The sequence below is a fragment of the Mytilus galloprovincialis genome, chromosome 2, assembly GCF_965363235.1.
Source record: "Mytilus galloprovincialis chromosome 2, xbMytGall1.hap1.1, whole genome shotgun sequence".
Classification (NCBI taxonomy): Eukaryota; Metazoa; Mollusca; class Bivalvia; order Mytilida; family Mytilidae; genus Mytilus; species Mytilus galloprovincialis.
The window spans coordinates 50,590,816-50,616,128 of NC_134839.1; the positions used below are offsets into that span (position 1 = coordinate 50,590,816).

The 25,313-nt window shown below is 32.9% G+C and overlaps 1 protein-coding gene across 1 annotated transcript; it reads right to left on the reverse strand.

Annotated features, from left to right (window-relative positions):
• Positions 1-355: 355 nt before the first annotated feature.
• On the reverse strand, positions 356-20,199 carry LOC143063798 (3-oxoacyl-[acyl-carrier-protein] reductase FabG-like). The gene is made up of 9 exons (XM_076236180.1): positions 20,101-20,199; positions 19,506-19,645; positions 18,238-18,330; positions 17,344-17,482; positions 13,220-13,260; positions 12,503-12,572; positions 9,009-9,045; positions 8,219-8,282; positions 356-549 (listed from the first exon to the last, which is right to left on the reverse strand). Exons 1-9 carry the CDS (start codon positions 20,135-20,137, stop codon positions 391-393), a joined length of 780 nt encoding a protein of 259 aa, XP_076092295.1. The 5' UTR covers positions 20,138-20,199; the 3' UTR covers positions 356-390.
• Positions 20,200-25,313: the final 5,114 nt, after the last annotated feature.

A 25,313-nucleotide genomic window follows, 5' to 3' on the forward strand; every position in this document is an offset into this window, starting at 1 on the left:
GTTAATATTGTTTTTTTCTGGTTGTTAACCTATTGTCTTTGTTGCAAAACAGTAAGTCCTAACCTTTTATCCATATATGTTTACATTTTGCTTCAATGTTTTGCATTATATGTATATTTAAATGTGAAACACGAATCTAGATTTTTTATAGGTGACTGTTGTTCAGTGGTTACCGATTGTTTGTGTGGTTCATAGTTGTTTCTAGCTTTTTATATAGATTAGACCGTTGGTGTGTGCCATGGTAATTTACCAGTACTTACAATACTTGGATTACTTTCATTGAAATCCAAAATGTTACTATAGAAACGGGTTTGTTCTGTAAAATTAGGTGTAATTAAGATAAATAAAGTCAACATATTGTGAAGGATTTTAATATACACATTCATAGCATTATACTGGAAGTCCACAATGGCGTCCAGAATCGACATACAGTAAATGTCCGGTAGTAAATGATGCTTCATCAGATGCTAGAAATCGTATCGCTTTGGCAACGTCTTCGGGTTTGCCCGCACCACCAAGAGGTTGTAGCACTTTCAACCGCTCCAGATACTGAAAAAGAACATGAAATATGTTGTAGAGTTTTATCATAACACCCTGCCGGTAGAAAAGTACTTTCTACTAAGCGGGGTGCCATCGGGGACTAGTTCATAAGAAGCGGTTAAAACTCAAATATAGAAAAAAAATGTTCGGTAATGAATTTTATGCGGACGACACATATTTCATTGAACATCTTTAATCAGATGGTCAAGTTTGGGACTAATATTTAAAATGTTTAAAAACATTGAAACCAACAGGCCCAAAAATAAGTTTTGAAAAACTGCAAGACCTACAACTTTCAAGTTTTACTTTTTAGTTTAAACATATTTTATTTACTCAAAGTAAAATGTACGGAAGCCGATAAGGGCCATTAAAAAAAAAAAAATTATGTCGTAATTACGACATAGCATGTCGTAATTTCGACATAACATGTCGTTATAACGACATCGCTATGTCGTAATTTCGACATAACATGTCGTTATAACGACATCCCTATGTCGTAATTTCGACATAATATGTCGTTACAACGACATCGCTATGTCGTAATTTCGACATAACATGTCGTAATAACGACATAGCTATGTCGTAATAACGACATAGCTATGTCGTAATAACGACATCACTATATATATTAAAGAATATGTATTATGATTGCCAAGACACTAAATGACACAGAAATTAACAACTATAGGTCATATCATAATGCCCCCAATAACTAGAAAAGCCCCCGCATAATCAGCTATAAAAGAGGGACGAAAGATACCAGAGGGAGAACCCCGAAATGCTGTGTGGCAGACAGTGTTATTAATTAATTATTAGCTCCCTTGGTAAAACTCCAAATTTCATATTTAATGTATTTCATTGTTAAATAATTTACATGAAGCTGAATAAGTATATATCTGTTAATTGCATAGCTTTTGCTATTTGAATTCATTGATTAAAGATATTTATTTATATTGTAAAGTTTAATATTTGTATCGTCGCAAAATCTTTGGTCACCTTCTTTGGTTACCTTCTGTGAGAAACTTATATATTTTATAGATCCTGATTGGACGTAATAAGTAACCGACTGGGGACTACGAGGACTGACCTGAAGTCCTATCAAGGCAAACAAAGCTTTCCACCTCTCATTAAAGAAGTGTACAACTCCATGGTTTGTTGTCATGAGGGTGATTGGACGTATCGATTGCTCTCTATTTACTGTCAAACGATGGGCACGATGTTCCTAAAACACGACATTACACATAAAAAGCGGCGTCGAAGAGGGTTTTTGATTAATTTTTGCAAGTTTTATTTGTTTTTTTTATATGTTGGTTGATTTATTTATTATATTACAAAATTTTTAAAATTTCTGATTCTGGTTCTGTTCGTTTTGTGATGTCATTTTATCATAAATTACCTCAAGTTGTGGAAATCTATTTAATAATGTTTACCCTTTAAGTTATTTCAACTAAAAATGTATTACTGTCGCAAGTAATGTGGAAAAGAAAGATGGGACGGAAGTAGATATAGTCCCCGGGTGGAGTCTATAGCAACATGCGCTATTCTTTTTTTTTTTCGGCAGCAATCATCAACCTGTTTTTCCAAATTTCATAACACGATTTGTTTTAATTATCATGAACATTTAATTGAAACTTTAGCACATGTAACGACGGAAATTAGCGTCTTTCGAACTTTTGGACAAATTGGCTACTGTTTTGTAATGTGTGGAAGCATTTTATTCCTTTAAGACCCAAACATGTATCTAACTTTTGTTTTGATTAATTATAAAAAAATACGCGTTAACTGCTTTGAAAAATGAAATATCAACTTGGACGAAACGGCTACCGTTTGAAAAATGACTGTGTAGAGAAGATTTTATTGAATCAGCAATATTTGAACTCACGAACAATGAGGCAAATACTTGTACTTTTGTTAGATATAATTATTGTCTTACTCTTTTTATTCATTTTCTGCTACTTACAAAATTCACTTTCAGTCGTTGAGATAACGAAAAACGTCGTTGGACATTTTTCTTATTCCCGCTTTATATGAAGCCACCGAGTCAAATAAAATTTGGCAAAAATAACGGCTTTAACGCCACAAAGAACCGACACCTGTCGTTGTTCCTGCCAAGTATCAAGAAGATCAGAGAATAAGAAATAGGATCACTATACATAAGATTTAAAACAGTTTTTCATAAATGTAACGTTGGACATCCGGTTTTTTTCACATAGCTTTGCTAATCTAATCATCAAATATACTAGATATTACTTAGTATATGATCAAGAGCTGTAAAAACATAATTTGAAACATATATATTGAATTTGTTTTAATATTGGTTCGTGTTTTCTAACATTTTTATATTGTTTTGCGGATGAAATTTCGAAGATTCTGTTTTAAATCCTAAAGGTTGTAGGAACATCGTGTCCAACGTTTGAAAGTCGAAAGAGAGCAATCAATATTTCAATTCACCCTTATAACACGAAGGCATGTAATTAGAGCTTGTTTAAAGGTAGGACTGTATGTCAATCCTCATATAATTCCACACATATTTTTTCGAACAAGTAGAAGGTTTATAAGACCTTGCCTGACTCTGCATCACTTCCACGGTCAGTTTCTTCAAGGATTTAAATATGATCTATAAATTATATAAGTTTCTCACAGAAGGTAACCAAAGAAGTTGACCAACGATACAAATATTAAACTTTACAATATGAATAAATATCTTAAACCAATGAATTCAAATAGCAAAAGATATGCAATTAACAAATATATACTTATTAAGCATCATGTAAATTAATCAACAATGAAATACCTTAAATATGAAATTCGGAGTTTTACCAAGGGAGCTAATAATTAATTAATGTTAACACTGTATGACACACAGCATTCCGGGGACCCTCCCTCTGGTATCTTTCGTCCCTCTTTTATAGCTGACTATGCGGGGGCTTTTCTAACTATTGGGGGCATTATGATAACATATAGTTGTTAATTTCTGTGTCATTTAGTGTCTTGGCAATCATAATACACATTCTTTTATATACATAGCGATGTCGTTATTACGACATAGCTATGTCGTTAAAACGACATAGTGATGTCGTTATTACGACATGTTATGTCGAAATAACGACATAGCGATGTCGTTATAACGACATGTTATGTCGAAATTACGACATAGCGATGTCGTAATAACGACATGTTATGTCGAAATTACGACACGCTATGTCGTAATTACGACATAATTTTTTTTTTTTGAATGGCCCTTATCGGCTTCCGTAAAAATGGATTGGACACAAGTAAGCCATACTTATGAAGTCCGCTCCGAATGACAATAATTTACAATACAATATTAATATGAGCATGCAATATCAAAATAAACAATATTTTACGAGTCTATCAATTGAGAAAACAAAATGAAACAGAAATAGATGTAAACATTGAAAACGTTGATGATGATGATGATGATGATGACGTGGATGTACCGTAAATACATTTTCTACATAACAAGAAATCTCTCAGACCTTTTGATAAATTCGAATACGTGTTTGAATATATTCACATTTTGTTCATACGAGAGATTCGGATTACCAGATGTAAGTAACTTAACATTTAATATAAGGTCATCAGGAAGCCATCTTAGATTATTCATCAGAATTTCTCTCTGGTGTATATATAAAGAGCAGTCGAAAAGGAAATGGTGTACAGTCTCAATGTTACATCCACAAAAGCAAGATGGATCAGCAATTATATTGACTCTAAACAAGTCATAGTTCAAGAAAGATGAGTAGCATCTGAATTGTGTTAAAATCATATTTAGTTTCCTCGGTCCATATAGAAAGTGCTTTGGTACATCTTTATTTGTGGTATTTAACCTTTTTAAATGGATTTTAAACTTTGCTATAGAGTCTGATTTTCGAAGGGACAAATCGGTATGATTCCATAGGTTAATAGTTGATGGTATAAAAGATTCTTTAGTAAGAGATAATCTACAAAAAGGAACAATGATGTCATTGCCATTTCTCAAGGGATATGTAGTTGTGCTCTGTACACTAGGTGGAACAAGTTTGCATAGATAATCCGGAGCTTGGTTATGTTGAATGTTATAAAACATTTGTAATTTTCGTCTTTTCCTCCTGTCAGCTAAAGTTTCCCACCCAATTTCCTCATACAGAATTTCAGATTTTGTAAATATAGGCAAACCAGTAACTATTCTAGCAGCTTCTAGCTGCAAACTTTCAAGTTTATTAACATATCCTATCCCGCAATTATCCCAAACTTCAGTTGCATATTCAAAGATTGGTCTTATAAATACTAAATAGAGTTTTTCTAAGTTTTTCCTACAAAGCTGATACTTGAGTTTTCTCAAGATATTTAAATGTTTCGTAACACTGATAATCAGATTGTCTATATGACTGTTCCACCGAGCATCAGAGCAAAACGTTACCCCAAGGTGTTTGTGACATTTTGTTGTAGGGATTTCTTTATCATTTAAGCAGAATTTTAAAACGGGTGCATCTTTATTTGAAAAAATCATTATTTCTGTTTTGTCTGGATTAAAAGACATTAGCCACCTCCGTGACCATTCGTTTAGCTCTTCGAGGTCACGATCAATAACAGTTTTTATTTGCTCTTGGTCGTTCCCCGAGTAATTAAACGAAGTGTCATCCGCATAGAGTCTAGTTAGAGATGTGAGTTTCTCTGCAATGTCATTTATATATATTATGAATAATAAGGGACCAAGTACTGAGCCTTGAGGTACTCCAGCTGAAAGACTGCAAAATGAGGATGATGATGTATTAATCACAACTTTTTGTTGCCTATCACAAAGATAACTCTCAAACCAGTTAAGTAGATTACCATGTATTCCGTAAGCTTTCATTTTATGCAAGAGTCCTCTATGCCAAACCTTGTCAAAAGCTCTCGAAAAATCACAAAAGACAAAACAATTTATTTCCTTCTTTTCTAGTGAGTTAAGAATACAATTATACATTTCTAATAGCTGATGTACAGTTGAATTTTTTGGCAAAAATCCAGACTGATATTCATAAATTAGTTTATTCATATGTAAATGATTATATACATGTTTAAAGACAATTCGTTCCATGATTTTACCTACACAGCTTATTAACGAAATTGGTCTATAGTTTGAAGGTAATGACGAATCACCTTTTTTAAAAATAGCAATAACATTTGCAATCTTCCAGCTAGAAGGATACTTACATTGTTGGAGGGATTTATTTAATATTATTTGTAAAGGAACCGCCACTTTCTTAGGGCAAATTTTCAGCATTCTGTGACTAATCAAATCTGGTCCTGATGCCTTATTCGGATCAATAGTTTTGATAATATCAATTATTTCATTTTGATTTATGTATATATCTTGAATATAAGTATTAGTTTTTTCTTTAAACTCTGGAATAGGAACATTTTCTTCCTCGAGTTTAGATATCAAACCAAAGTATTTGTTCAATAAGTCGCACTTCTCGCTATCCTCATAAACTATGTCACTAAACTCCTCATCTTTTATTATGTTTTGTAGAGGAGGAATATTATTTGAACTCTTATTCGACTTTATCAGCATTTTCATTATTTTCCAATAGTTTTTTGAATTTGGAGCATTACTCAATATAAGGTTATCTAAATTAGTTTCAAATCTTTCCTTAGCAAGGTTTTTTAAATTGTTAACTCTGTTTCTCTGTTTCTTATACTTCGCAATATCCGATTCTCTTTTAAATTTCAGGGCATATTTTCTAAAACGGTCTCGTTTTCGAATTTCTCTTTTTAATTCACCATTAAACCATGGTTTATCAGAACTACGTATAGTAACTAATTTAGTGGGAATGCACTCCCTCGCGATATTTAAGAATGTTTCAGTAAATATTCCAGATAGTTCGTCCACGTCTTTATTATCAGGAAGCAGTGCATTCCAGTCTATGTCGTCCATTTTTTCAGAGAATTTAACTTTGTCAACTTTTTCATAAATCCAAATTTCTCTTTTATACGAACGTGTAATAGTTGTCGGACACTCGAGAAAAATTATTGGCGCATCGTGGTCACTTATATTAGAAGGCGTTGGTAAAACATCTGAGATAAAGTACGACAAAGTGTCACTTAGGCAGCAACCATTTGATTTTCTGGGGGGGGCTATGGTTTTTTTTGGAAAAAAAAGTTTGTTTCCAGTTTTTGGAGAAAAAAATAATTTGTCTTTGATTCTGAGAAAAAAAAATTGTTTGTTTCACCCTCAGCTGCCACTATATGTAATGCTAAAATTGAAAGAAAAAAATTGTTTTCGACTTGTCGCGAAAAAAATAGATTGTTTTTCGCCGCAGGCGAAAAAAAAAGTTTGTACAGAAAAAAAAACCATAGCCCCCCCCCCAGAAAATCAAATGGTTGCTGCCTTAAAATAATTGGATCAAGTAGTGTGCTACTGTGATTTGTCACTCGAGTTGGTTTATCAATAACATTTCGTAAATTAAATATATTTAAGATTTCAATTAATTTGTTGTTTTGCGCCTTGAATAAATCACAGTTCAAATCACCCGTAATTACAATATTTTCATTGAATTGATAAGCCAATCCTATTGCATGATTTAAGCGTGTCCAATAATGACCGTCGTTCGTTCGATTCGGGAGGTCGATAGGTATTGCAGAGTAAGAATGTTTGACCTTTCGTACGGATTTCAACCCAGAGGGTTTCATCTGATTGATTTTCAAGATCATTTCTACGGAGAATACCAATATCGTCTTTAACATAAATGAGGAGGCCGCCGCCAAAATTGTTACGATCTTTTCTGATGATTTTGTTTGAAAATGAATTAAGTTCGATGTCTTTGTCGCATATATTTGGATCTAAGTGAGTCTCTGTGAGAGCTAAAATATCAAATTCATCGCTGAAATTGTCTAGGAACTTTAGTTTATTCCTTATACTACGGATATTCAAAGTGCATATAGAAATAGTTTTTTCATTGACCGTTAAAGGTGTATTCGATTCCTTCATTTCACAAGGACCAGGATTTGTTTCAATATTCCCAATAATTAGGATTAAGTGAAGTACAAAAAACAGAAAAACTATGTCGATGTTTGGATTTAGTGATTGTAGAAGAAAAAGCGAGAAGAGTAAACAAGTGCACCGTAAGTTGGTTATCAATATTTCGTAATATGAACTTGACCGACAGTCGAAAAATTTAGAAGTCTTTTTTCTTGTCATATGAAATGAACCTATAGCTGCCCTGTAGTCTTCTATACTGTTACCCATTTGGGTTCAGTATAGCAAATAAGTTACAGCAGAGGGCAGCCACACGATCCAAGCACACATGTAAATACACATACAGCATCATCATCATCATCATCAAAGAAACAAAATGAAAAAATATATACAAGTTTTACTAGTAGTCACTTCGTTGGAATTTTATACGACTGTCATACAAGTGAGAGGTTTTTCTTGCTATAAAACCATTTTTAACTCACTATTTTCCACGGATAGGAATTATATATACTAGACAGTAATCATTGATTGTTTACTATATGCAAAGATTAAGTCCTTTTTTTGTACAACAGTTTGCTCTTGAATTGTCATAGAATCCATGGTAGGTAAAATATCAAAGGGGTGCAGTCCCAGCAGCATATTGGTTACTAGGAAATAGATGACATCAGTCGAATGATTATCATAGAATATGGTTTGTATGTGTATTGTACTTACATCTGTAGTCATGGCGCTTGGCCATTTAGCATTTTCGAAGAATGGTGTCAAAATGTATCCGGGGCTGCAAAAAAAATATATAAATGAAGAAATTACAAATGAAAGTACTTTTTACGTATTGCCAAATTAACGATTATTTTGGCAACAAAAGATAAAGTGGACAAATCCCTTTTGTTGTTGTGATGTATAAGTACTCGCCGACGTCGCCGCTGAGTTTTTATGTGTATATGTTTGATTTCGTCTGATTTTTATTGTTTGTTCCAATATTGTACTGTAACACCATTTTCCCAAGTTTGGAGAGGGTTGACGCCTTCAAACTAGGCCACATTCTTCTTATTTGTATGAATGTTAAGAAGAGTCTAAAATATGTGAAACATCGTAATGCTATTCATGTGGTTGCAGTAATTGAAGCCTAAGATCATGGCTCACAGCTCGACAGAAGACCGTCGAAAAGCAAAGATTGGAGCAGGTTACATGTATATACTAGACAAGTAGTAAAAGGTGAAAAGGCTTACGTTAGTCAACAATTGGAAAGGGTTTATACAATTAATACATATGAAACTATTATATATAAATCGCCCCTATTCTTGAAAAGTTTTTTTGAGGTAATTTTATTTTACTATTAAAGATCAGCTGACCATCTAAAACTTCGTCATTAAAAATAAAATTAGATATAACAACACTGAAATATGTGATGGGATGCAATCAATTTTGTGAAATCTCGATCCTCCACCTCATAATCTCGATCAGTTGAATAAAACAAATATAGATAAAAGAATGATATACCTACTTGACCGAGTTCACCCGTACTTTCTGCGGAGCCAATTCTGTAAAGAATACACCAATAATTAAGAGATTAAAGCCGCACAATTTTGAAAAATATGTGTTATCTTTATTGAATCATTGGTGTTAACAGCATTCTATATTTTTGTACTTTAAGCACCCAAAAAAAATAAAATAATTAGGAATAAGAGTGCACTACACTATGGCATGGCATCTTAGGTTTGACGTCCATGTCGTGCTATTGTCGTATTATGTATTTTAGTTACAGGACAAATTGTTTTTTGTTATTCCAAAGGTTTACTAGGATATCTAAATATAGTCACATTGATCTTTATTCCGATGGTGCACTGATGCTCAAAAGACAGTTTGGTTACTGGTCGTTTAAATACGCAGTCCTCTTTAACCTTTATTATACCGGAATTGAAATAGTTTTAAATTTTGTTTTCTAGGCATTCAGATGTTAAAATAATGTTGACTGTGATATATTGATATATTTTTACCGTTTGCTTTACCCAATAATTGTTTTTAATATAATGGAATTCTATGTGAGTCTGAGAGTCAGTGACTCTCATACAAGTGAGAGACTTAGCTATCTATAATAATGCCAGGTTTAATCCACCAGTTCTACATAAGGTACTGCTTGTATCAAATCAAGAATACAGTTGTTATCAATTCGTTTAGTGTGTTAGAGGTTTTAGATTTTTTCATTTGCTAAAAGACTGTCCGTTCTCAATTTTTCTTAATATTTCATCTAATGCTGCTGACTATATAGAAATACAGAATTGGAAGCCTGATCAATATTTTCACATAATAATTTTAAAAACTTCGAAGAACAATTCTTATTCATGTTTGTCACACTTTAAATAACCGGAGACATTTATTTCTGTTCAAACATGATTGAATTGTGTAGAAATGAAATCAGTTACGGATATCAATATTTGCAGTTACAATGTACGTATATCATTGACAATTTATTTACTTCAGTTACCCATATCATCACGATATTTTAGATGGCTGTTTTCTCCATTTCAGCGGTTGAATTATGAATAAAACATTTAGTATTTCAGTTTAAAATTTAGTATTTCGTTAAAACAGACATGAAATACCGAAGAATAATGCATTGTTGTTACAAAATTGACAAAAGAAAAATTGACCAGAAACATCGTCCGCCATCTTTGGATATACGTAACTGCAGTTACGGAGATCACATTTACCCCAGTGAATCTTGAAGTGCCGCTGAGTACTTTGGTAATGCATAATATGCATGTGACTTCTCTTACTCAGGATCAAGATCGTGGTTAGAATCGTACCATGGTATGCATACCATACATTTTTATTATCAATCGAGGAAATTTTATCAAACAAGAAAAGAAATGAGACAATCTTTCTTTTTAAAATGCGAAAGATACATTTATAGATATTCAAAGCTCTGACAATTCGAATAAAAAAACCCCGTTAAAAACGACTGAATCCATCACAGCCGTTTAACACATTACATATAAAATTTTTAATTGAGCAGCATGAACCCAAAAGAAACCAAGAGGGTGGAGAGTGAGGCCTTTACGTTCAGTAATTAAATAGCTTTCTCCTTAAGTTTGGAGAGTAGGGCCTTTACGTTCAGTAATTAAATAACTTTCTTCTTAAGTTTGGAGAGTAGGGCCTTACGTTCAGTAATTAAATAGCTTTCTCCTTAAGTTTGGAGAGTAGGGCCTTTACGTTCAGTAATTAAATAGCTTTCTCCTTAAGTTTGGAGAGTAGGGCCTTTACGTTCAGTAATTAAATAGCTTTCTCCTTAAATTTGGAGTGTAGGGCTTTTACGTTCAGTAATTAAATAGCTTTCTCCTTAAGTTTGGAGAGTAGGGCCTTTACGTTCAGTAATTAAATAGCTTTCTTCTTAAGTTTGGAGAGTAGGGCCTTGACGTTCAGTAATTAAATAGCTTTCTCCTTAAGTTTGGAGAGTAGGGCCTTTACGTTCAGTAATTAAATAACTTTCTTCTTAAGTTTGGAGAGTAGGGCCTTACGTTCAGTAATTAAATAGCTTTCTCCTTAAGTTTGGAGAGTAGGGCCTTTACGTTCAGTAATTAAATAGCTTTCTCCTTAAGTTTGGAGAGTAGGGCCTTTACGTTCAGTAATTAAATAGCTTTCTCCTTAAATTTGGAGTGTAGGGCTTTTACGTTCAGTAATTAAATAGCTTTCTCCTTAAGTTTGGAGAGTAGGGCCTTTACGTTCAGTAATTAAATAGCTTTCTTCTTAAGTTTGGAGAGTAGGGCCTTGACGTTCAGTAATTAAATAGCTTTCTCCTTAAGTTTGGAGAGTAGGGCATTTACGTTCAGTAATTAAATAGCTTTCTCCTTAAGTTTGGAGAGTAGGGCCTTTACGTTCAGTAATTAAATAACTTTCTTCTTAAGTTTGGAGAGTAGGGCCTTACGTTCAGTAATTAAATAGCTTTCTCCTTAAGTTTGGAGAGTAGGGCCTTTACGTTCAGTAATTAAATAGCTTTCTCCTTAAGTTTGGAGAGTAGGGCCTTTACGTTCAGTAATTAAATAGCTTTCTCCTTAAATTTGGAGTGTAGGGCTTTTACGTTCAGTAATTAAATAGCTTTCTCCTTAAGTTTGGAGAGTAGGGCCTTTACGTTCAGTAATTAAATAGCTTTCTTCTTAAGTTTGGAGAGTAGGGCCTTGACGTTCAGTAATTAAATAGCTTTCTCCTTAAGTTTGGAGAGTAGGGCATTTACGTTCAGTAATTAAATAGCTTTCTCCTTAAGTTTGGAGAGTAGGGCCTTTACGTTCAGTAATTAAATAACTTTCTTCTTAAGTTTGGAGAGTAGGGCCTTACGTTCAGTAATTAAATAGCTTTCTCCTTAAGTTTGGAGAGTAGGGCCTTTACGTTCAGTAATTAAATAGCTTTCTCCTTAAGTTTGGAGAGTAGGGCCTTTACGTTCAGTAATTAAATAGCTTTCTCCTTAAATTTGGAGAGTAGGGCTTTTACGTTCAGTAATTAAATAGCTTTCTCCTTAAGTTTGGAGAGTAGGGCCTTTACGTTCGGTAATTAAATAGCTTTCTTCTTAAGTTTGGAGAGTAGGGCCTTGACGTTCAGTAATTAAATAGCTTTCTCCTTAAGTTTGGAGAGTAGGGCATTTACGTTCAGTAATTAAATAGCTTTCTCCTTAAGTTTGGAGAGTAGGGCCTTTACGTTCAGTAATTAAATAGCTTTCTCCTTAAGTTTGGAGAGTAGGGCCTTTACGTTCAGTAATTAAATAGCTTTCTCCTTAAGTTTGGAGAGTAGGACCTTTACGTTCAGTAATTATATAGCTATCACCTTAAGTTAAAGCTTCTTTCTGTTTATAATACCATTATAGGATTTGAGTACACTATATGTGTCTATATATATATATATATATAGACACTGACCATTTTTATTTACTACGCGGCTCTTTTATTTATGAAAAAAATACAACAATCTTTTATGGGAAAATTAATTTCATACGTTTAAAAAACATACCTAATGCTAACAAGCGTGTAAACATATCCAATGCAGCCTTTGAGATACAATAGGCAGATAAGTCAGGACCCTGCAAAAATAAAAAATCTATTTGTGAAAAAATAAGACTCCCATCTTAATTTTAGTACACTTTGTAACAATAAAAACATAACAATTATATTCAGCACAAATATCACAACATGATTGTAGTGTTGGAAGTAAAATGAATAAAACAAATTTAATTAAACAGCAATCCGGCAACAAAATAAAGCAGGAAAGGCATATAACGTTCTAAATAGATTGTTTTATGTGAATTTAATTGATTCGTCTGCTGTGAGATGTTTCCTCTCTCTCTTATGTACCCGACATGTCTATGAATCGTACACCAGACTTAATATATATGTTTTATTATATGCCTTGCCGTGACATATACAATGTATGCTACATGTTAATGCTACAAGCAACTAAAAAAAGTAAAATCACAAAAATACTAATCTCCGAGGTAAATTCAAAACGGAAGGTCCCTAATCAAATGGCAAAAGCAAATAATAAAATACAGCAAAAGAATGGTCAACAACTGTGATATTCCTGAGTGTACAGGCACTTTGGTCCGACCTCTTTAAATTAGTTATGTTTATGCTGCTCAGTTTATAGATTTCTACGTTGTGTTTTATATGATTTAGTTTGTCTTCTGTTCGCTTTTTGTGTCTCTTGGGCAAACTTAAAATATGTACTTACTGCACGTTGTCCCCCTATACTCGAAACATTCACGATGGACCCTGAAAATCGATATATAAAATTAATTAAAAAAACTTCAAATGATATGATGTATACAAAAAAATAGACAAAGTGATGCCCCCGCACTCCACTCTGAAGTAACTGTATTATAACAAAGTCAGTGTGAGACTTTCTTTGTATTAGTATTGTGTCTTGGAGACACAATTGATGCCCCTACAGATGCAAAGTTTTATTTAAAAAAACACAATGTTGAGCATGGGAGCGCATATGTTTATGGATCACTGTAGGACTGTTTACCTCTTATACAAATAAATACTCAAAAAAATGACAAAATCCAACTATCTCCCAAAAGAGCAAATATTAATAAAATCCTAACGCTGACCACATGTACTACAACTTGCACTATAACATGTACAAACTGACAGCAAAGTGAAAACCTCCTAGAATTCAAACTGTAGGAGGAGCTTACTCGAAAAATGACAAAGTTCAACAATCTCCCAAAAGAGCAAAAATTAATAAAAATTAAAATCTTGACCACATGCACACTTTCAAAACATGTACAAACAGACAGCAAAGTGAAAACTTCCTAGGATTCAAACTGTAGGAGAAGTTATGCGGAATAACTTAGTCTATATACCGCTAATGGGAGGGACGGACGGACAGAAGGACGGTAGGACAGGGGTTAAACAATATGCCTTCAACTTTCAGTTGTGGGGGCATAAAAAACCCGTTCGTCCATAGAGATATTTGACTAATAGTTAATTGTGATGTGGACGCAAGTTCATAATGTTGCAAATAATTTGACGCCTATGGTGTAATGAATATCGGAAAATCTCTGGCATTTAATTTATGAACTCGGATTAAAATGTCCGTTTGTTGTATGCCGTTTAGATTTTAAAATGATTTTAACGGAATAAAACATGGTACGTTTGATGTAGTTTAAGTGGTTTACATATAATTTTAAGGATTTGGAAGTTAGCTGCACATTGGCAGGGCCGTAAATTACATAGAGGCATGTAGGCAGTTGCCTCCTATTGTGGGCTCACTGACAAAAAAAAAAATAAATGGAGAAAAAAACACTGAAAAGAAAAAAAAATGGTTAAGATCATGCATATTTTTTATATAACACTGGTTGTCAGTTAAAACCACAAGGTGGTTAATCATAATGGCATGCAGGTGTGTTCAATATTATATTTGGATCTGAACGGTCGGTACCCAACTCAACTCCTTTGCACACATAAAATTTTCCAACCAAATACAATTGCATCTGCATACATAGAAGTGACAATGTTGGCAATATTAAATGCATAGAAGTGCTAAAAAGATGGGATTTGTCCAGTCAGAAAAAATCACCTTAGAATTTGGCAAAGTCAGAATAAAACTTTTTGGTGTATACAAACATTGTTACGTTTTAATAATTTGAACTTGATAGATACAATTATGAGTTATTGAGTATGCATTTTCATTTTAACTTAAGGTTTGAAAATTGTGTCTTTGAAACGAAGTCAAAGTTAATTCGATTTGGTTGGACAGCCAAATAAGTCGGATAAACCACAAAAAATTACCAACTTCAGGGGGCTTTCATTTTAAGTCTTTGCAAAATTTTCCCTAAACTTAAGTAAAAATAGTTTGTAAAGAGTCATAAAGCAGGATAAAGCGAAAACAAATCTTACTCTACCGGGACACGTAATCTAACTCTGGTTTATAACTATTTTTAATATATTCCAGGAGCATATTTATTGAAATGTAACAAAAAAATAACAAGTTTTGTATTCTTGGGAGGTACATTGCATACAAGGAAAAGGCCTGAAAAAATATCCTTTTTCTGCATGGAATGGGTCCAAATATTTTTTGCCTCGCTCCGCTCGGCGTTAATAAACTGCCTCCCCTTATATGGCACGCAATTTACGGCCCTGCATTGGTGGAAAATATTAAAAAAGTCAAAGTCCTAAGGAACAAAAAAAAAAAAATCTTCAAAACAATTACGCCACTTTGCAATTTTTAGAGTAGCTCAAAAAAGTAAATCTAAATTACAAGTATTTATTGTTAAAATTTGTCATGTTTCACATATTAATTTAATGCTTGATAAGTATGTATGACAAGATTCAAAAGTTACGTTAACCCTAAATAATTACTTTAGATGTATGTTTTATTATGATTGGCTAACTGCACATAAGTGTTATTCCGTAAGCACTGGCATTGCTCAATAAAACTTTTCATTCATGATAACACGTGGTCCCACAATAAAGTGCACAAGTGCATTAAATAAAACAACAATAAAATTCGTGTTTTCATGATCATTGCTAAAAAAATGTAATTATAAGTATTGAATGCTTCTTTTTGTAACTTCATAGGGTTGTAAAAGCGTTGACCGTGCGCACATTATTAATATGAAGCGCTTCCGCGCTTCATACAAAATGTACTTCGGTCAATGCTTTTACACCCCAAAGAAGTTACAAAACGAGAAACATTCAATTCTTAAATAAAATAGATTAAAGAATCAAATGGCTGGATTTAATGGGATACAGTATGGTATATGATGTACATTAATACAATATATTTAAGAATTATAAATTGAAAAATTTACAGAAAAATGGAGAAATTTGTTTAAAATACTCTGAAAAAGGTGCAGAACTTCAAAAAGGTTTGCATGCTACACATCTTCAATAACTGTGCAGTCTTTCTTTGAAATTCATTTATCTTAGTTGACAACCACAGTTGGTTACACCAAACATGATACTAGTACACATTTTCCAGTTGAATCCGCCCGCCTTACCCCACCATACTTACACCCAGTTTTGCAAATACACCCAAAAATGAATGCATAGAAAACACACTATCAAAGAATTACTAAGCTTGTTGTTTTCTAAAATTTGAAAAGTAGTTATCTCCCTTTGACTTGCTACCCTCATTTAAAAACACATTTATATGGCACACATTGTGTATCTATCTTTTTCACTTATTGATTCTCAAATGTAAAAGGAACTTTACGGGGAAATATTTCAGTAAGACAATTGGAATTTCGTGGATAAAAACATTGTTTTAGATCAATATGTAAAATATAAAAGCTGGCCAACGTGCACTGCATGTGACGCGGCTCGAAAGATGCTTGACATTGCGTGTTCATTAAGTACTGTAACATCGCAGTGGCGGATCAAGGGAAGTGGGTGGGGCGATTTTTTTTTTTACCCCCTTTCTTTTGGACGATCAATGCATTTGAATAGGGACATGTAGTTGGAACCCCCTTTTTGTCCTGGGTTAGAAACCCTCCTTTTTAAAATGGCTGGATCCGTCCCTGTATCGGTTCAGAAGGTAAAATAATGTATTAACTTTGGATTAAAGAAAGGTTTGTTTGACTAAGTGGTAATCGTTTTCAGCTTATGACATGGCGCAATTACAAAATTAAAGCAAACACAACTATTTAATAAAAAAATACTGTTTGGCAACGCTCAGTTGTAATCCGTTATTTGTAATAAAAACTTCTATTAACAATAAGCAAATACTGAAACCGTAAGAAAACATGTAAAAAAAATCAAAAACAAATCATAGAGCTACATTGATTTCTTTTAATACAAAACGATAAGGGACCGGAAAAATAATAAATGTTGAAACAAACATTTCGGGGCCAATATAGCTGACTATGCGGTATGGGCTTTGCTCATTGTTGAAGGCCTTGAGGCGACCTGTAGTTGTTAATTTTTTTTGTCATTTTTGTCTCTTATGGAGAGTTGTCTCATTGGCAATTATACCACATCTTCTTTTTTTTTTTTTTATATCTAACAATTTTAAATGTTTCTTTGAGAATTGTTTCAGCCAATATATATACTTGAACTTGTCAGAAGTTCCACGTAATATACATTGTATACATATGATTATATTTCATGGCAAATAGAACAAATTATGGTATATGTTTGTGTTGATAAATGTTAACTGTACTGCCCGAACAAAGATTTACTGACTGAATCTTTGACATATAAACGTTTTGGTCTCTGAAAGCATTCTATCACTTGAAGATATCAAGTGGTAAAAATTTTCGTGGCAATATATATTTTTTGTTGTGCTGATCAGTGTGTTTAAGCAATGACAAATCAATCAATCCAAGATGCTTCATTTCTTCTACTTACCCTGAGTTTTAATAAGATGAGGAACACAGAGTCTTGACAAATTGTAAATAGATTTAAAGTTGACATTCATTATATCGTCTAGAGTAGCTTCAGGTGTTACCATCACATTACCGGGGGTTCCTTTACCTGCGTTATTTATCTGAGTTAAAAAATTGAAAAAAGTAGACAGTTTGTTGTATGGCAGTTGTATATGTGTTATCATGGTTTCAGTGTTCTATAAAATCAGTTTTTATCTGAACCTTTTTCATTTTAATTTTCCCAAATGAAGAATGCGTATTGGCACTGCAACTGGTATGAAGCATTTTTAAAAACATATTATTTCTATAAAGAGGTCACTGCTATTTGTTTGTACGTTTCTCTGTTATGAATGTTCTTGTGTATGTTTGTGCTGTTTCTGTTTTAGCGATATTGTTTTAACATTGTCATAAAGCGGGAAGTTTGGCATGCCATTAAACCAGGTTCAACCAACAATTAACTTTTTTCAATGTCCTGTACCAAGTCAGGAATATGGCAGTTGTTTTCAAATTGTTCGTTTCTATATGCATTTGCGTTTGTTTTGTTGCACTTCTGTGATCCTTTTGTTTCTATGTTTTCCTGTTATTGCTGATGCGTTTCTCTCGGTTTTGGTTTGTATCCTGGATTTGTTTTCTCTCAATCGATTTACGACTATATTGCCTTTATTTATCTACCAAAAATTTAATATTTTTGGGGGTTCTTAATTGGTTTTCTTTTGTAAATGATTTAAATTTTGCAAACATTCACAAACATAGTGCTGTTCGACTCGATAATGTTAAACTCTGTCGATGGCTTTTTGGCAAAAACATAACTGTTATGTTTTACTACTGTGGAGCTGTTTTTTTTCTGTTTTCTATTCAAGATTAACATACAACATACCAACACATCTATTCTCCCAAATTTCTTTACTGTTTCATCGACTAATGTTTTCAAATTGTCCTCACTAGTGACGTCACACTGAATAACCAAAACCTGAAAAAGATGATACATTCGTGCTAAACCCAATACGCATTACGATTTAGTAATTTATCCAGACTAGTCACTAAAATAAAAGTCATACTTAATCAAATACATTTTTCATCAATTCAAAATGGAACACTTATGTTTCCAAGATAAATTTCAACGATATTTTGAATGTGTAGCAGATAAACTTTATGTTCCTCGTAATCATCATCATCATCTTCATCTCACAATTAATTTTATCTTTAATTTCATAAATTTTCTTAATATTTTAGTAAGCGGCTAGACCTTTTTAAACTAATCAGTGCTTAATAATATACATTCGGCGAATTAGATTCGTAAGAACCATTTCATTATATATGTACCAGTATTAAATTCTTCTATAAAAACTGCAAAGCAAGTTTAAAAGCTCAAACAGCATTAGCATTAATATGATTGTAATTCAATTTGGTTGAGAAGTGTAGCTAAATGTCCAGTGGCAAATATTTAAAGTTTAACTTGGAAGAGAATAAATCAAATATTTATATTCGGTAGAAAGAAATTTTAAAGTTTAACATGGCTTGTATGAAAAAAGACAATATAATGTTGATAGGGACAGACACTGTGCCCGTTTCTGTTTTGGATGTATAAATACACAATAAAATTTCGGTGTTAGGCCGTTAAATCCGATGCCTTTATTGGTGAGTACCAAGCCCTCTGCACGCCAAAGAACATTTACAACAAATCTTTGAAGGATCGGTAGGTGATATTGTACACATTTCTGACACTATCTTCAATTTCCTTTTTCCAAATTAAAGTCCATATTTCTAAGCCTTTATCACCCGCTCGAAACTCTATAAAACTTACCTTTTAGATTAATTGAAATAGTTTAAGTCATGAAAATGCGGAAATGTTTGCCACTGGACGTTATAATTGTTCTTGTAAGTAAACAACAATGAAGCATTAACTGGTTTTATATCTTGTAATGATAATAATTATAGACTGTGTATATATAGATTATAACGTTGATTTTTACGATTAAATGGTTTTACACTAGTCATTTTTTGAGCCCTTTATAGCTTGCTGTTCGGTGTGAACCAAGGCTTCGTGTTGACCTATAATAGTTTACTTTTACAAATTGTGACTTGGATGGAGAGTTGTCTCATTGGTACTCATATACACATCTTCTTATATCAAATGAAACTTACATCACTATCAGATAGTCCTTTAGTTTTACACAAGGATGCTACTTTCTCAAGATTCTCGACATTTCTAGCTGCTAGAACTACCTTTGCTTTGCTCTCCGCAAACAGTAAAGCAGTTGATTCTCCAATACCCGAACTTGCACCTGTAGTACCAATGATTTATACACATACATGCATGTATAAAGTAATCGTTTGTTTCTAACACACATGTTGATTAATAAATATAAAAAAAACCAATATTTGATGTAAATTGATGACCTTTCTTCAACATTTAGTCAGCAGCAATTAAAAGAATGAATGCTATGGAAGAGTATTGGAAAGGATATTTATAGGAGCAATAAGACAAATAATGTAAAGATCTTAGACCATAGATGTTTTTTAAAGAATTCTTCAAGGCCTTTTTCCACAGGTACTTGACTCAGAATTCCCCCTATATAGTACCTTGATATAACAGTGTTATAATAAGGTATATAGGATAAAAAAAAAATCTGAGACAAGTGCCTGTGCCTTTTTTGCAAGAAAAACAATCCATATTTTGTTAGACATCATCACGTAAATACAATTAATACATATATATAGTTTGAAAAAGGGATTTTACCTGTTATGATAGTGACTTTGTCCTGTAAAGACGCCATGATTATAATATGATGTAGGTGTCAAAAATGTATATAGATAAAGTACTATAAAAGAAGCATATGTATATTTATATTCATACTTGTAACAGATTAGACGATAACAGTAGGTAAATTTGCATCCGTTTATGTAACGAAATGGCTATGCAAATAAATTTTAAAACAAGTTACAACTTAAAATAAATTATATTTGATTCATGTTTCAACCACAAAATATTATTAGACCGTGATCTTCTTATTTACCTTAATATATTAGAAATGTCTTTAGTGTTTTTAGTCCGGCGGCTACAAGCATATTTCAGACGAATTGTGCACATCCTGCTATTTAAATAATTGACTGTTTTAAGATATATCTATAAATTTTACAAATTTTTGCACCTCATGTTTGCGGTATACCATATTTTCCGCAAGTTTATTGTTTATGTTTGGTTATAAATTGATAATAAGATATATTTTGTTACATCTGGTGATCCGTTTATTTGGCAATCGTCAATGGCAGTCAGCATGGTTAAACATATCGGTTGTTCGACCTGATAGTCAGATGCGTTTTGTCAAAATATACTTTTTCACCTTTTTTGAATGTTGTTTGTACTGTATTTAGACCCCTCCACCAAGTTTGTTTTGCATGCAAACGTATAAAAATTGCGATTTAATCATGGCAACGCAATCATAGGTTTGAACGTTGTTTTCAATTGTAGACTTCTCAATTTTTGTCGAGCCTGCAACTTTTGTTGCAGAAAGCTCGACATAGGGATAGTGATCCGGCGGCGGCGGCGGCGGCGTTAGCTTACTTTTTAAAAGCTTTATATTTTAGGTGGTAGACCTGGATGCCTCATACTTTATATATAGATGCCTCATGTTACGAAGTTTCCATCAGTCACATGTCCAATGTCCTTGACCTCATTTTCATGGTTCAGTGACCACTTGAAAAAAAAGTTCAGATTTTTTGTAATGTTAAATTCTCTCTTATTATAAGTAATAGGATAACTATATTTGGTATGTGCGTACCTTGCAAGGTCCTCATGCCTGTCAGACAGTTTTCACTTGACCTGGACCTCATTTCATGGATCAGTGAACAAGGTTAAGTTTTGGTGGTCAAGTCCATATCTCGGATACTATAAGAAATAGGTCTAGTATATTCGGTGTATGGAAGGACTGTAAGGTGTACATGTCCAACTGGCAGGTGTCATCTGACCTTGACTTCATGTTCCTGGATCAGTGGATATAGTTAAGTGTTTGTGTTTTGGTCTGTTTTTCTCATACTTTATGCAATAGGTCTACTATATTTGTTGTATGGAATGATTTTAAGGTGTACATGTCTAGCGTGCAGATGTCATTTGACCTTGACCTTATTTTCATGGTTCAGTAGTCAAAGTTAAGTTTTTAAGTTTTGATCTTTTTATCTAATACTATATTTCATAGGTCAACCATATTTGGTGTATGGAACTATTTTATGATCTTTATGTCAGTTGCGCAGGTTTTATTTGACCATGACCTCATTTTAAAAGTTCATTGTTCAGTATTAAGTTTTGGTATTTTAGTCTGTTTTTCTTAATTTATTAAGCAATAGGTCAACTATATTTGTTGTATGGAAGAATTGTCAGCTGTACATGTCTGCCTGGCATTGTTCATCTGACCTTGACCTAATTTTCATGGTTTATTGGTCAATTTTTAGTTATCTTGGTTAATTTTAAGTTTATGTGAGTTGTAATAAAGCTTTATATTTAGGACTATCAACATACTATCAATGATTAGTAAAGAAGGCGAGACATTTCAGCGTGTGCACTCTTGTTACAATATGTAGATACAATAAGATGTGGTACATGTACAACATTGGTAAGATAACCTTCACTAATAAATTTGTTGGGGGATTCGATGGGTTGACATGGATCGCATAGAGATTTTCGCGCTTTTAGTACAATATTACCGTAACATTTATGATGTGAAATACTGTTGTTAATAAGTTTTCTACAGCCAAATTAATTGATCAAAGTTTTGTATCTATGAAACCAATAGTAAACGTTTTCAGTAATTTATGGTAACAAAGTGCACGACTTTATAATTTGCCAGTGATGTATTGATTACGATCGTTATAATATGTTAATCGGTCATGTTTTAACAGGAATTGGACGAACGGAAGGTATTTTGGACTGCCGCTGATAATATATTGAATAGAGATAAAAAAATATTGCCTGGAAATAGACCACCTACGGACCATTTGGAGAGTTGCCGGCCTGCAATGTTTCTTTAACGTGTTTGGGTGCATGTTGCTCGACTTACAGTCGACATTCAGAACAAACGTTGCTGCGTACAGCTGCGAACAAACACTTATAGCAAGCCTAGGGTTTAAATGAAAGACTAGGTGACTATGGATATTTACATGAACAAACTCTTGAACAGATTTTTGTCCTCATTCTGGTATACCTGGCTTCAAATTTGCCCTGTGAAACTGAATTCTTTCAATAAAAATTGAGTATTATTTACATTAGTATTTTTTTCGTTACAAATTTGTCTTTAGAATATAGAATGTCGCATTGGCTACTGTAACAATTTATATTTTCCTGTTCAAGTGCTGTTTAAGGAAAGTAAATATAAAAGACTCAGGGAGGTAAACATTTGTCTTTAGAATATAGAATGTTGCATTGGCTACTGTAACAATTTATATTTTCCTGTTCAAGTGCTGTTTAAGGAAAGTAAATATAAAAGACTTAGGGAGGTAAACATTTGTTTAAGAGTAATTGCACGTAAAGTATTATCCTGATTTGTCTATCTTTAATTGTTCTCAATATATTAATAGTCATAGTTGCTTACTCACGTTAGTATAAATATAATTGAAACTCTTACATAAAACAAAATATATGCACATGACAAATATCATAGACTTGAGATATATGTACAGACACGGAAAATAATTTTGAAACGGATAAAAAGAGAGCAGAACTAGAAAATGTTGTGTTATGTAAATAATCAATGCAACTAGACTGGTTTTTTTTTAAAGCTAAAATAGTGTACACATGTATATCTCGTATACTGTTTTTTCCTATTCGTTTAATTAAGAAATCTTAATTATTCATTTATTCACAAGCATTAAGTGCATATTGTTCTCGTTGTATAAATAAAATGGAATAAAACGGGGTTTACCCACATAACTTTTAAAGCTCTTATTGTTGTTGACCGTGGATTTGAACAATAGTAAAAGTAAAAGTATAAGCGAGTATAATAAGGTCATTCATTTGATTTTAATGTGTTTTAAGATCTATCATTTTTAAATCTTAAGATTTTAATAGTTGAAATTTCTGCTTTAAAAAAAGTTCGGTCCTATCTTCTATAATGTATCCCTGGTGCATGCACGATGTGTACTAAAAAGTCTTGCAACTTTTGGGTTGTAAGAAGAACAGTTATACAATAGAATATGAGATAAAGGATACAACAGATACAGTAAGTCTGTCTCATATCTTGACTTGCATCTAGGAATTCGCACGCGGTACATAGTTTTTTTTTTTTTTTTATTAAAGTTCTTTACCGAACGAAATTATTTTGTTTTCCTGAGAAATCAATTGTACTAATTAAAAATAAACGTAAAAATATAAAGACTGGGAGAACATGATGTTATAATTAGCAAATTGCATTTAGCTAGCTTTCAAATAATTCAAAAATTGGTGACTATGTTGAACGCATCTACCCCATCGAATATGAGATAAATGACACAACAGATACAGTTAAGTCTGCATCAAATCTTAACTTTCTTCTAGGAAGTGACAAAGAAATAATGTCAGCTTCCCAATTAAAATTTTCTTTTCTTTTTAGCAACATTACAGCAGTGCCTGTGTACTGAGTATATATCTCCCAGTTGATGCGATATTCCAGGGCTCCTATTTCTTATTATGATTGCTTTTCTGTTAAAAAAAATTGTAAGGGTTCCACGGAACCCAGTGTCTCGCCTACTTTTGCTGTTAATCGCAGATTCAACAAAAATGAGGAAAAACATCAATAAAAATTTCCCTCTCGATACTGTCTTTTGATTGAAAGAAGCTTCCAAGTTTGGTAAAAAATCCAGGATAGTTTATGAATCTAATAAATGTTTTATACACTTTAACTGCAGACTGTATGTAATGTTAACTGGAAGAAAAACTTAGTCCATTTATAAGTAAAATACGGAAAAAGTGATTTTTTTTTACAAAATTTACTTCTGAATAATATCTTATGATCAGAAACAAGCTTCTGTCCAAGTTTGGTACAAATCAAGGATAGTTTATGAAAGTTATTAAAATTTTAAAAACTTTAACCACAGAGTGAATGTAATGTTTCCTCGCAGAAAAACTAAGTCCATTTATAAGTAAAATACGGAAAAAATGGAATTTTATTTTTACAAAATTTACTTCTGGATACTTTCTTATGATCATAAACAAGCTTCTGTCCAAGTTTAATAGAAATTCAGTATAGTTTAAGAAAGTTATTAAAATTTCAAAAACTTTAACCACAAAGTGAATATTTGTGGACGCCGCCGCCGACGACGACGACGACGGAATGTAGGATCGCTTAGTCTCGCTTTTTCGACTAAAGTCGAAGGCTCGACAAAAAGGGTTCCAACATCAAGTGGTGAAGTTGAAACCGCCCCTTCGTTGATTTTACAGAGGCTATCACGAGTTGGTTGACTATGGCTATCTCTTTCACAGATAATCACGGATATATTCCATTTCTAGGGTCTACAATCCTGTTCTCTTTTCCCGAATGTGACCTACCAATTAGCGTATCACCGAGAAAGTACTAAATATGAGTACCACTACGGGTAACACATGTGGAGTAGGATCTGCTTACTCTTCCGGAGATCATCCACATTTTTTGATGGAGTTCGTGTTGCTAAATTTCAGTTTTTGTTGTTGTTTTTAGTGTACTGTTGTTTGTCTGTTTGTCTTTTCCTTTTTAAGCCGTGGCGTTGTCAGTGTATTTTTGTCTTACATGTATGAGTTTGAAAACAGACATGGCTTTGTGTCGTAACTAACTATATATGAAATTTGTTTATTGTTGAAGGCCGGACTATACGATGCCATATTGACCTATACTTGATTACATCTACGTCTTAATTATGGTCTCTGGTGGAAAGTTTCCGGTATTTAAGATCCATATATGCCTTTTATTTCGTGTCAATCTTGTAAGTCTATTGTCCGATGTTAGGAAT

Coding starts and splice junctions, on each gene's coding strand:
- LOC143063798 (XM_076236180.1), bottom strand. CDS start 20,137: ATGGCGTCTTTACAGGACAAAGTCACTATCATAACAG. Junction 13,261..17,343: donor TCATCTTATTAAAACTCAGG/GTAAGTAGAAGA, acceptor ATCGATTTTCAG/GGTCCATCGTGAATGTTTCG. Junction 9,046..12,502: donor TACACGCTTGTTAGCATTAG/GTATGTTTTTTA, acceptor TATTCTTTACAG/AATTGGCTCCGCAGAAAGTA.